The sequence below is a fragment of the Symphalangus syndactylus genome, chromosome 7 (assembly GCF_028878055.3).
Source record: "Symphalangus syndactylus isolate Jambi chromosome 7, NHGRI_mSymSyn1-v2.1_pri, whole genome shotgun sequence".
NCBI lineage: Eukaryota > Metazoa > Chordata > Mammalia > Primates > Hylobatidae > Symphalangus > Symphalangus syndactylus.
In genome coordinates this window covers 137,710,274-137,723,681 of record NC_072429.2, presented here as the reverse complement: position 1 = coordinate 137,723,681, position 13,408 = coordinate 137,710,274, and the positions used below count along the sequence as shown (strand labels likewise).

Sequence of the window (13,408 nt, the reverse complement as noted above, 5' to 3'; positions counted from 1 at the left end):
AGCCATCCTGCTGCTGGTAGCAATATCCACACTTCACACCTGAGGCCAGTGGGACTCTGAGCCTTCCAGGGTGTGTTTAAGGTCTCACAGCCAGGGCCGGGCACCTGCAACCTTCGCCTCCCCGGTTCAAGCGATTCTCCTGCCTCAGCCTCCCAAGTAGCTGGGATTATAGGTGCCTGCCACCACCATATCCCCCATGCCTAGACTTGGAATTACTCCTGTAATTCCAGCACTTTGGGAGGCCAAGGAGGTGGATTGCCTGAGCTCAGGAGTTCGAGGCCTGCCTGGGCAACATTGTGAAACCCTGTCTATACAAAAAATACAAAAATTCGCCAGATGTGGTGATGTGTGCATGTAGTCTGAGCTACATGGGAGGCTGAGGTGGGAGGATCACTTGAGCCGAGGAGGTCAAGGCTGCATGAGCCATGATTATGTCACTGTACTCCAGTTTGAGTGAAAGAACAAGACCACGTCTCAAAAAAAAAGGTCTCACAGCCAGGAAGGTCTAGAGCTGAGATGGACTTATGTCTGTCTCATGCCATGGCCAGAGACATTTGTCTGTCAGTCTTTCTCTTCAATATCACACTGACTTATATCAGATAGAATCTTGAGGCCATGGAAGGCACTTCATAGAAATTTTAAAAGCATGTGTATGCATGCATGTTTGAAGATAAAATCTAGAAATATATCTGATATGCTTTGAGAAAATAATACATATCTCATAGGATTATGATGAGTAAATCAGATGATGTATGTAGAAATACACTTTGGCCCATAGTGTTTTATGAACTTTACATAGAGATTCATCTGTTCGTTTTTTTCATTGAATACCCAGCACCCGCACTGTATAGATGGAAACAGCCCAGAGAGAGGCGCAGCCTTGCTCAGTGCCACATAGACACTGATGGAGAGCTGGGAGCGGGGCGGGGAGGTCTCAGGCAGGACCCTTTGACTGACACCAAGTGGTGTTGGAGCTGGGCGGGAACTTCGAGGTGCTGGAGTTACCTGTTTCTAAATTCCTGCCCCAGCCTTCTCTGAGAAGTGTGTGGAATAGAAAGTGGGGTGAGGAGCTGGTCTAGCCCACGACTTCCCACAGCTGCTCCGTGTTTATTCATGTCGTGTGTCTGCATGAGATTCCTTAGAAAGAAGTTTGTCCCAGCTAAAATTAAAACAAGTTGAATACCTTTTCTAGCCCAGTTGTTCCCAACCAGGAGGCGTTTGGCAATATCTGAAGATATTTTTTGTTGTCACCCCTGGAGGGTGCTGCTGGTATCTAGGGATGCAGCCGAGCATCCTACAGTGCACGGTTCAGTCCCATAGCAAAGGCTCATCCAGTCAGATGTCTATGATGCCGAGATCCCTGCTGCAGCCCAATCCTCTACTTTACACATATGGCACCAAGCCCAGAGCGAGGAAGGGCCTCACCTCCAGCTAGTGAAGGGCTGTGGACCAGAGCTGCTTACTCCCACATCAGGTGCATACAGATCTTCTGGGTATGTGGCTATAACATGGACCCTGATGTAGATCTGACATGAAACCTGGGAATCTGCATTTTATACTCTCCCAAGTGATGCCTGTGCTGCAGGCTTGTGGATCAATTTTTGAGTAGCAGTCTTGGCCACAATTTCCTTCCCTTCCTGGCACGTTCTCCACTGCACTAGCATTCTGAGAGCCTGTCTCAGTTATTCTTTACTAATTGCTATTCTCTTTTTTTGGCTCTAGGGTTCCCTGGGCCTGCCCGGCCCCCCTGGGAGAGATGGCAGCAAAGGCATGAGAGTAAGTTCTGTTCCGCCTGCCCTGGCTCACAAGGCAGTACTGGGCTGGTGATCTCCTGGTCAGAACCCCGTGTCCTCAAGTGGGGTGGCATTGCCAGGGCCAGGCTTGAGTAGGGACTTATTTGTATCAGGATCCTCCCAGATACCAGGAGCTCAGCCTAATAGCTGTGACAAGACCAGCAGCAGCTTTGCCCCCCGGGTATCGCCTGCCTGTCCTTGGAAATGGTTTTTCATTTAGTTAACAAGTAGTTCTGCAAGGCAGCCTTGTTATCCCCCATGCCTAGACTTGGAACTAGCCCCAGCGAGGCAATGGATTTGCTTAAGACCGCAGTTTGTAGTTGGAGGAGTCAGAGTGAGTCCCAAGCAATACCCCACAGCCTATGTGGCAAGCCAGCTTTCCTCTGATCGTTACCCCAAACCCCACCTCTTCATCTCACCTGCCTCTGAGCTGCAACATCCTCCAGCAACCCAAGCTCAGAGTGATCTCAGCTCTGGTGGGTCAGTCTCCTCTCCATCAAGAATCCAAGTGGACATTAGTTCTGTGTTCTTCACCTCTCTGATCCCTTCGCCATGTCCAGCCACACATAATCGGGTCTCAGAGAGGGAACCTGGCTTGTGAGCAACGCTGAGGTCCACAGCCGGCAGCACTTTGGGACAGGTGGTCTAAGACCCTGGAGACAAGGGAGAAAGGAGAGTTCCATGGACCCTAGACCCTCTTCTCACTCCCACTGTTGGTGGCTAACATCCTTTCCATGAAGACAACCGTCAGGGTGGCGCCAGGTTTTACACTTTCCCCCTGCTCTCTCCGAAGTTAATTTTGTTGACTTCCAGCCACAGGAGTGAGTAGGAGTGGAGCTAATACTGTGTGGCCAGGCATGGTGGCTCACACCTATAATCCCAGCTCTTTGGGAGGCCGAGGCAGGAAGATCGCTTGAGGCTAGGAGTTCAAGGCCAGCGTAGGCAACAAGGCGAGACTCTGTCTCTACAAAAAATAAAACAACCTGCTGCAGTGGTGCGTGCCTGTAGTCCAGGCTACTTGGGAAGCTGAGGCAGGAGGATCACTTGAGCCAAGTATTTTGAGGTTATAATGAGTGAGCTACGATTGTGCCACTGCACTCCAGTCTGGGAGACAGAATCAGACCCTGTTTCTAAAGAAAAAAAAGTACTGTGTGCAGCGAAGGTCCGCTTCTTTGCTTATAGAAATAGCATCTGAGGGGAGCGGGGGCCCTGCTCACTGGTAGCTACCTTGTTTCTGTGATGTGTTCTGAGCTGCAGGAAGCAGAGGCCCTGGGAGACTGTGGGCTGCTCCGGTGTACCTGGGCCTGTGTCCCACTGCCTATGACTTTGTGCTGTTTTGTTTGTTCAGGGGGAGCCAGGAGAGCTGGGAGAGCCGGGGCTGCCGGGTGAGGTTGGCATGCGGGTGAGTGTTGCTGTGAGCTGGGCCCTCCTGATGCTCCCAGGGAACAAGGCCCAGTGCAAAGCCAATTGCTTTAGGTGCAGAAGAGATGCTCAGATAGGTTCCCTGCCTCCTCTTCTCATATAACCGCTTGCACATTTGCGTGTGTATATACACACATAAATGATTTTTCCTAAATTTCTACAAAGATTTATTTATATCACACTTGGTCATTTATCTTTGTTGTTTAACAAGAGATGAGAGACATCTTTCTATGTAAATACAGATGGGCCCCACACATTCTCTTAATCAATGCATAGAATTGGATGTATTGGATGTATCCAATCATACATGGATGTATTGTAATATATAACATTCATATGGATGTATTGTAATATATAACATTCCCCTGTGTATGGTCCTAAGGACTATACTAATGTCATTTGTTTTCCACTAAAATTAATGAAGCACCGAATATGCATGCATGTGTGCATGTGTGTGTTTCTCCTTATCTACTATATTTTTATTGCGGTAGGATAGATTAAAAATTAGGATACCCTTGGCTGAATGAATACACGTTGTTATTTTAGCAGACTTTAATAGATATTTCCAAACTAGTTGTTCAGAGGCAATAGCACTTCATGGTCTGGTTAGCAGAGGCACCTCCAGGTCTGCAGACTTCTGAGCTCTTTGTCAGGACTTGTCCAGGTCGTACTGAGCCCATGGCAAAGTGTGAATGATGAGCCACAGGAATCGGTTGTAACGTTTCAGAAGCTGTGAACATATCCAGACCCAGGTCATGGGGAGGCCGAGGGGCACAGGGACAGTGAAATGGAATAGTAGCATCTGGCCTCCTGGTGGTTCATAGGCACACACCTTTAACTGTTCCTTGAAGTCAAGAAAATCTGGGTGTGAATCAGGGCTCCACAAGGCAGCAGATGGCATGACTTCTAAATAGGGAAGGGAAGCAGAGGTCGAGGGAGTGTCTGCTGGCGAGGCCCGTGCCAGCAGCATGGGCAGCACTTGGTGGGAGGTGAGCTAGCAGCTCTTGTCACCAAACACGGGACTGGCTGAGCTGTGCGGCTGCACTTGCCTTTCTTTTCCATCCCTGAAACTTTTCTCTGTAAATGCTCTTCTGCAGGGGCCCCAAGGACCACCTGGACTCCCCGGACCTCCTGGACGTGTCGGAGCTCCTGTAAGTGAAGGCACTTGTCTGGGCAGGGGTTCTACCCCTTCTCCAGGAATCAGAAACCAGGTTCTAGCAAGTTCCTCCACCTGCATCTAGACAATAATGCTGTTTTGCCTTACTGATGCCAATGAAGTGTTGGTATCTCCTTTCTTAGACCAGAAATTATTAGATGTTACAGTACATAAGAATCACCCAGAGAACAGGTTTAAATGCATATTCCTGGGACCCCTTTCTCACATCAAGAAGCAGGGTAGATCCCAGGAATCTGCATTTTTAACCAGCACCACAGGATTTTTGACACTTGATCTAAAGAATTCGTTTTCCCCAGCCTGTCCCGTACTGTACTTTTGGAAGAATGGTGGCGTCTACTGAATTCTTAGCCCCTGGAACAGTGCCAGACACATAATAGGTGTTCAGTATATCCAGTGAATAAAGAGATGAACAAACAGATATGGTGTATGAGGGGCAAAGTAGCTTCTCGAACATCTAACACTATTCTTGATTCTCTATAAAGACACATGCACACATATGTTTATTGCAGCACTATTTACAACAGCCAAGACTTGGAACCCACCCAAATGCCCATCAATGATAGACTGGATAAAGAAAATGTGGCATATATACACTATGGAATACTATGCAGCCATAAAAAAGGATGAGTCCATGTCCTTTGTAGGGACATGGATGAAGCTGGAAACCATCATCCTCAGCAAACTAACACAGGAACAGAAAACCAAACACTGTGTGTTCTCACTCATAAGTGGGGATTGAACAATGAGAACACATGGACACAGGAAGGGGAACATCGCACACCAGGGCCTGTCAGGGAGTGGTGGGCAAGGGGAGGGAGAGCACTAGGACAAATATCTAATGTATGCAGGGCTTAAAACAGATAAATGAAAGAAGCAGTGTAAAATGTCATTTCAAACAAAGCAGCTTGAGTTGCCAGGGAGACATTGAAGATCTCTGATCTCTGGGTGTGTGACCAAAATATTTAGATGAAATTAAAACATCAAGGATGCCCACTCACCCTTTAGGTCTGGATGGCCCTGCAGATGCTCTACTCTTTAGGACAGCATCATGTGGCCTTGGCCCTGTACTCTCTCTAGGTCAAAGATGTGTGTACCATTCCTGAAATCAACAAGGAGGCCTGGGTGGCACCTGCTATCTCTACCATCTTTTCCATAGAATGCCCCAGGGTCTCTTCTCCAAGAAAGGAGAGAAAAGAGAGTGAAGCCCACAAGGAGCTCACATAGATACACATGACATGTTCCTGCTCATCCGGCAGGTCCCTACCCTGGGCCATTGCCTGGCCTGCAGGCTGCTGCCCAGGAAGGAGCTGTGCTTTCGTCAGCTCATGTGGGGGGCCCCAGTGCCTCATTGTGTAATCTGCGCACCTGGGAAGAGCAGGCACATGTGCTGCCAGGATTTCTGCTTCTCAGAGTAGGGCAGTAGCCTTCAGACACAACCCCTACAAGATTCCTGTGCTAAACAAGGGATCGACACGGTCACTCAGTGGGTCAGTTAGTCATTCAACAAATGTGTATTAGTGCCTACCAAGTGACAGGCTCTGTTTTAGACTCTGGGGATACCATATTGAAGGAACTGCGCTGGTGGGGCTTACATTCTACCTGGGGGAGGCAGAAAATGCAGCGTTCAGGGCTGAGTACTGTCAACAAAGTGACACGTGGTAAGAGGATCCAGTGACCCTGGACGACGGGTGGGGGGAAGCACGGGGATCACGTTTTGGATCCTGCACTCAGAGAAACCCACATCCTGGCTGACATTCCCACCTAGTCTATACACAGAGGGGCAGGGAGTCCGCAGCACAAGGTCTGGGTGCTGCTCTTGAGGAAGGCAGGATGAGCCATGGGGACAGACTGTGACCCTATCCCCGAGGGAGGAGGGGCGATTGCCTTAAAGGAGCTATTCTCCGATTCAATGTTGGGGCCCCTTGCTGGGCGCCATGGTCATGGGGCATCACAGGTGCAGTGTGGTGGGGGGAACTGACTTTGAAGCCACATTTCTGTCCTTGGCCACTTGAGTTCAGGAGCCAGGCTATGTCCCAATCTATGGCCGTGAGGACCTGGATCGCCTAAGCCAAGGGACAAGCCCAGGAACTCACATCTCACTCTGGAAGTGGCCTGCCTCTGCTGCCCAGGCCCAGACCACACGGCAGCTGCTTTGTGGCCTTAGACTACACAGGGAGACAGGGTCCTCACTATCACCATCCCTGCCACCCTGGGCTGGAAGCTGCCAGGCAGTTTCTCCATGGACACCCCCATGGTGAGCACAGAGAAGCCAGATTAAGATGCTGGGTCACTGCTCTTTCTTTTTCCCCCAGGGTCTCCAAGGAGAACGAGGTGAAAAGGGAACTCGAGGAGAAAAGGTATTTATAGTCTGTGCTCATTAGTCAATATGGCTTTCCATAGAAAAGGGAGAGGGTACGTGGGACCATCTGCTCTGTGTATGCTTGTGTATGTGTGTACACATTTGTGTGTGCATGTGTGCACATGTGTGTACATGTATGTTTGCATGTGTACGTGTGTGTGTGTGCAAGTGGCAGGTGAGGGCTGCTGCAGACAGTGTTAATTTCCCACCCTAAATGTAAGTTGTGCTGGGAAGGCTACGGTCTCAGTACCTGCAGGTATTGTCATCCTCCGCACCAAGGCGGAGTTTAGGGTTTCCAGACCAGACAGGTTTAAGGATTGGACTCCAAAGTCCCAGTTGCTGCCTCAGAGGACTCATATCTTGCTTGGCAAGTTACATAACTTCTCTGCTCCTCAGTTACCCTGGCCTTCAAACAAATGGGAGAATGAGTGGTGACAGGAGTGGCATTGGTGACCTGCATTTGAGCCAGAGTCACCAAATGTTTTGAACTGGCCCACACTCGGGCTCTTAAATGTAGATTGCCATGCAACCGACATGTCTGAGGAGGCCTAGGTGGAGGCTGCTTCATGACTGCTGCCAGGTAACAGTGGCAGAGTCCTCCGATTGGATTCTGCCACATGTGCTGACATTGTTGCCGGTTCAAGGTTCCCCTGGGGAGTAGTGGGGGTGGCTGCCCAACCACTGCAACTCCCACCGACCTCCACCTTCCCAAACCGCAGCTGCTGCTGAATTTTCAGTGTTCTCTTCCCAGGCCCATTCACTGAGTTGGCCTTAAAATCTGGAGCAGTGTGTCCCAAGAGCTGGGGCTAGGCCCTCTCGCCTAACCCATATCTGAGACGCTTTCTTGGGGTCTGCTGCGTGCTGTCTTCCTGCAGGATGTGACTCTCCAGTTCCATAGGAACTTGTTCTTCACTCTTATGTTTATTTTAAGGTATTTGAAAAATAGTGAAACATGGCCTGTAATCCTGCCATCCTGATACAACTACAGTGGGCACATAGGCATATTTCCTATGGGAATTCTTACACATGGGGAGCGTCCCTCCACAGCCACATCACCCTGTATTCTACGCTGCATCCTGTTTGCTGTTCCGACATGCAGTGTTTTCTCTGTGCTGCTGTAGAGTTTTTAGAGCTTGTTTTAAATGACTGCACACTGTTCCACTGAGTGAATAAACCATAATTCAGGTACCCAATCCCCTGGTATTGATCATTTACAATTGTTTCCAGTTTTTCACTTTTAAAAAGAATGCTGCCGGGTGTGGCGGCTCACGCCTGTAATCCCAGCACTTTGGGAGGCCGAGGTGGGCGGATCATGAGGTCAGGAGATCGAGACCACCCTAGCTTAACACGGTGAAACCCTGTCTCTACTAAAAATAACAAAAATTAGCCAGGCTTGGTGGTGGGTTCCTGTAATCCCAGCTGCTTGGGAGGCTGAGGCAGGAGAATCGCTTGAACCTGGGAGGCGGAGGTTGCAGTGAGCTGAGATTGTGCCTCTGCACTCCAGCCTGGGCAACAGAGCAAGACTCCGTCTCAGAAAAAAAAAAAAAAAAAAAAAAAAGGAATGCTTTTAGTGAGCATTTTAAAACATAGCTGTATTTATTTATTTTCAAATTTATGATTATTTCCTTAGGCTGCTTTCCCAGAAGTGAAATTACTGGTCAAAGCAAATGAACCTGTCTGTGGCTCGTTCACGTGCCTTCTGAAAGGTCCCTTTTCATTCAGGGGGGCAGGGACTGGCCTTGTTCCCCAATGCAGGCTCCCAAACATGATTTTTGTTTGTTTGTATATTAAATTTTAATCATTTTAACTTTAATAAGCAAAACCCTTACCGTTACCTCTTCCGAGAGCTTTCACATGTTTCTGTAGATTTGTTTGCCGGTCAGCTCTCTCTGTGGGCCCTCTGCTCCTTCCCTCACATGGTGAGGACATAAAAGTGGCATCTGGAGAAACTGAGGCTCTGGGCACACAGGAGCGTGGGTTGTGGTGCAGCTCTGGTGCTCGAGGGAGCAGGGGTCTTATTTCAATCCCTGTGTAGCAGAGAGTGGGGTTTGAGGAACTGCCCCGCAGCAGGGCTGGGCTGTAGAAGCCAGAGGAAGCTTGAGACTCACATCCAAAGCATGTGGCTCAGCAGTGATTCAGGCAGAAGGCCCAGGCATGTGGGGTCACACGCTGGCTGTCACCTGAGGGTGCAGTCAGAGGTGGAGCCTGTCCCTGGCATGGAGTCTGAGACAGGCTTCCAGGCATCCCGTCTTCCCTCAGTACCCACAGAGTACCTGGTGCAGGCCCTCCATCAGGGTCCCAAGAGTTCAGCGGACAACACCTGCCAACATATGGCGGATATTTGCGTAGTCAGCTCAACACAGGGCTGCAGGTGTGCAGTGCTTTACTGTTGAGCTGGGGCAGAGGTGGCCTTTGATATGCATTTGCTAAACCAATGTATGAGTAAGAGATAGCTCCTTCAAATCACATGTCCTACAGCTAGATCCCCTGTAAGGACAATGGATGAATCCAAGATGTGGGACCCCCCCCGTCAAAGGACAGGAGCACAGGCAGAGCCAGGTTGTGTGAAGACAAGAGACAGCCGTATTCGAAGGGGATATGGAGGCCAAAGACCCCTAGCACCTTGGTCATCAGAACCAGATCCAGTACCAATGTGGTCCCTCGGGGGGCAGCCAGAAGCTGGGATCAGCCTGGGAAAACACTCCCCAGACAGAAGGCGTTGGCTTCTCCACTTGTCTGAATCCTGGGCTGGGCCGAGCCTGTCAGGGGAAGGCCACTCAGGGGCCTGTGGTGGTTCTGCTCCTGGGGCTTGTTTGCCTCATCTGGGCTCACTGTTCCGTGAGCCAGCCAGCGGTCCAGGAAAGTGGGTGTAAGTCACACAGGACTAATCTGAAGTGCAAAAAGAATGTTTTTTGTTTGTTTGTTTGTTTTTTAAAGAATATATTCTTTTTAATTGGGGGGCCTGTCCCCAGCCTCAGTGTTTGCAGTGAGGCCACACGCGGCGCCAGGGCTTTGCAGAGGTGCCTCCCAGAACTCAGTGCCCTCTGCCTCATGAAGAAACATTGAAGACATTCTGAAGAAATCCCAAAGTATGGGTTTTTTGTTGTTGTTTTTTGTTTTAGTTTTTCTGACACGGAGTCTCACTCTGTTTCCCAGGCTGGAGTCAGTGTTGCGACCTCAGCTCACTGCAACCTCCACCTCCCGGATCCAAGCAATTTTCCTGCCTCAGCCTCTCCTGAGTAGCTGGGACTACAGGCACGCGCCACCATGCCTGGCTAATAAAACTATGTTTTAAGTATTTATTTTCTTTAATGTGCCAGAAAGAATCCAAAACTACAAGCATAATCTCTGACCTAATAAATCTACAGTGTGATTAGAAACGTGTGAAAAGGTGAATGGACACATCCGTTCCTGTATTCTATTCATTGCCTCAGTCACGTGCCCGCCCGCCCAGCCATCCAGCCACAAAGATTGGTATAAAAATCTTTTTTTAAAAAAACCCTTTGCTCAAGCATCTCTCCCTCAGAAGCCTTGCTGGGTTTCCCTGGACCTGTCCCAGCGCCTCTGCTTCTGTGCTGCTAGAACCCCTGTCCTCTTCACCCTGATGACCTTGGTCACCCACATGGCATTTGTTTGCCTTTCAGCCGCCCACCCACACACACACATATCTAGACTCTTGGATTTTTAACATAACGCACCTTGTTCAGCTCTGGGTCTTCCCTGCCTGAGCTGGTACCTGCAGCACGGTCCGTGGCCAGTCCTCTGTTGACGCACGGGTGAGCACTGGGCCCAGGTGAGAGACGATGCAGGAACCAAGATCCAGCTCAGCGTGCACACGGCCTTCCCTCACAGGTGTGGACTGGGACTTTTTGGCAATGTACGAATGGGTTTCAAGGACGTACTCCACGCTCAAGCTTAGACGAAGCCCTGGGAGTGGAAGCTGCCGGGACCACGTCGCGTTAGCCAGGAAACGTCACAGGGAGAAAACGCTCACGGAGGGTCCAGAGCAGGAACCGTCTCAGTCGGAACAATGATCTCCACGCTTCCTGGAGGCTGCGGGGGGCTTCGGGTGAGCTTCTGAGGCGCGGTGCAGTCGGCTTTCCCAGAGAAGCAAAGAGCTCTCCGCAGGCACTGGGGGGCCAGGTCTGCCACCGGGACAGCTGCTGCAGCTACGGGAGCCTCCGTTTTCGCAGTTGCAGAGTGGAAATAGTAACGTCTACTCCGAAGCCGGTTGGAAGGTGGATAACAGCAACAGTGTCCGGTCCATGACCGACACATTCACAAACATTCATTTCTTTTTCCCACTTGCTTCAAGAGAAATTCAGTCTGTACACACTCAGTGTTTTATTCTTGCCAAAACACTGTTTGGAAGCAACAGGCTTTTTTCCATGTAGCATTGGACCTCTTTCCAGCAAGCCTTTGGAGTCTGGCTTTAAGACTTTTGTTCAGTCAAGAAACACCACAGTTCTATCAAAATCCTAAATGATCAGACTTCAGACTTGGAAAGGGCTGTAGAGAAGCCGGGGGAGCACTCCTGATTGTGAAGCGGGGGAACTGAGCCCGGAGGCCATGTGTTTCCCGACGCCCTGTGGCGTGTTAGAAAGCCAGCAGGATCCAGAAACTCCCCATTCCCCGTTTGGGCCTTTCCATCTGTGGGTTACCAGGCCTGAAGTTCAGAAATGCAGAATGCTGGCGTCTTTCCCCTAGACTGTCTCCTTTCTGGTCAGGCCATAGCTCTACCTGCTTGCTGTAGGAGCTTCCTTTGGGGTAAGCTCAGGAAGGGAGGACCATCCCCTGGTGAGGTGCAGAGAGTAACCTCAGCCATGCCCCCGTCAGCCTCTGAGTCCCTGCAGCCTGCACCAGGTGATGCGGCTGTGGCTGGAGCAACCCTGCACTGTGATCCTGTGGCCTGCATTTGAATCCCAGCTCGGGGCTCTGCGAGCAGTGTGACCTGTGCAGAATTATTTAACCTCCGAGTCCCAGGTTTCTTCACTGCAGAGAGTAATTTTATCTACTTCATAAGGATATGATGAGGATTCCATGAGTTAATATTTGCAAAGGCTTAGAAGGGTTCTGGGCAGCATGTGCTTTATATATGGGGTTTGAGGAAAGAGAGAAAGAGAAAACAGACACGGAGAAGGGGTGAGGATGAGCTCGCAGCTCTGAAGGTCAGCTTTGCACTGCCTCCGACTCCCTTGCCGATGTGCCGGCGACTCACAGAAGAGCTGGCTCCTCTCTGTGTCTCTGTTTACCCACCTGTCCAAGGAAGAGCCTGGGTTGCAGGATGCCGAACGCCCCTTTTGAGCTCTCGTATTGGTGGGTGCTTACAGTTTCTCAGGAACCTCTCTGATTTCTTACATCAGCAAGAAGAAGGTTTCCATCTTCTCTTGGAGAAAGCCCTTCCAGCTGCCATGCCTTCCTGGCCTTGCCCAGCATGGGGTGGGACAGTGCCCCAGCCCTGCCTTAGCAGAGACAGCCACCATCGGCCAGCACTGAGGCCACCTCTAACAGCCCCAGGGCAGGGCGTTCTGTGTAAAGTGGGGAGACAGCCCTTCATTTGGGGGTTTTCCAGATCATGTCTCTGCAGGGACAATGAGGTGACTGAAGGCTCTGGAGGCATGAGGAGGTCCAGGTAGCAGAGCCTGAGTGGGCTGTCCAGGGGCTGCTGGGCAAATCGTAAGGTGAATCCAGCCAGGCACAGAGAGGAGTCTACACACAAAAAGGGCCAAGCACTGGGTGTTGAGGGCCCTGTTTCCATCTAGAAAACCATGTCCCCCAGACAATGTTGGGTGGCTGTAAACATTCCAGTCTTGAGGCTCCCCAGGTGTCCTGCCCTGGCTCAGAGCAAGGAGGGGCCTCAGAATGGGAAGAGCGCTAGCCTTGGAATTGGAGGAACTAGGCTGTCACCCTGGCTGGGCCTCCACCATTGCAGGTACCTTAGGCAAGCTCTGGACCCTGCTGGCCTCCATGTCCATACTTGACATTTAGGGGTGGATGGTGATGCCTCTCCCAGTTAGTGGCTCTAAGGATCCAATGAGTTATGAGAGCAAGTGCAGGGCTTGGCACCTGGTAGAAGCTCCCTAAGCAATTAACAAAAGGGAGTTGGTGTTTTGAAGGGAATGAAGCCACAATCCACCATGCAGACATGGGCACCTCTGTCTTTTCCATTTTGACTCCCAACTCAGCCTTATAAAAAGTCATCAATAAGTCACAACCCCAATTTGTGTTGCTTTTGAGGGGTTGGCAGTGTCATGCACTAGATGTGGCTGTGATAAGTATTTACTGGGTACCTGCTGTGTGCTGGGTGCCTAGAGATGCCCGCATTCATCTTCACTCGGTTGCCTTTATGGAGCATCTACTTGGCAGCTCAAGATCTCAGGTACCAAGTCCCTGGGCAGCTCCAGGGCTCATCCCGAGGCAACTTAGAATGTGCTGCTCCTAGAACAGGGTGGTGGTGGAGTCCCCACCAGGAGGACAAGGAAGCCCTTTGGGTGGAAGTCCCTGGGAATGGGCATCATTAGCTTGGAGGTGTCTGGGTGGGGGCAGCCAGGGTGGCTCTCAGCTCCTAAGATGCCATCTTCCCCCTTCCCAAGGAGACCACAGGGTGAGGGCATGGATTCCTTTGTTGGGTGAGCACAGTAACATAATTGGGTGGGT

General features: G+C 50.5%; 1 protein-coding gene across 4 annotated transcripts in view; it reads left to right on the top strand.

Annotated features, from left to right (window-relative positions):
* COL22A1 (collagen type XXII alpha 1 chain) overlaps positions 1-13,408 on the top strand; it is a 327,237-nt gene that overhangs the window by 135,278 nt on the left and 178,551 nt on the right. For all 4 annotated transcript variants that reach the window (XM_063643570.1, XM_063643569.1, XM_055287347.2 and 1 more), the window contains 4 exons: positions 1,723-1,776; positions 3,142-3,195; positions 4,313-4,366; positions 6,705-6,749. In XM_063643570.1, coding sequence (XP_063499640.1) covers positions 1,723-1,776; positions 3,142-3,195; positions 4,313-4,366; positions 6,705-6,749 — 207 coding nt within the window. The remainder of the gene's footprint in view (positions 1-1,722; positions 1,777-3,141; positions 3,196-4,312; positions 4,367-6,704; positions 6,750-13,408) is intronic.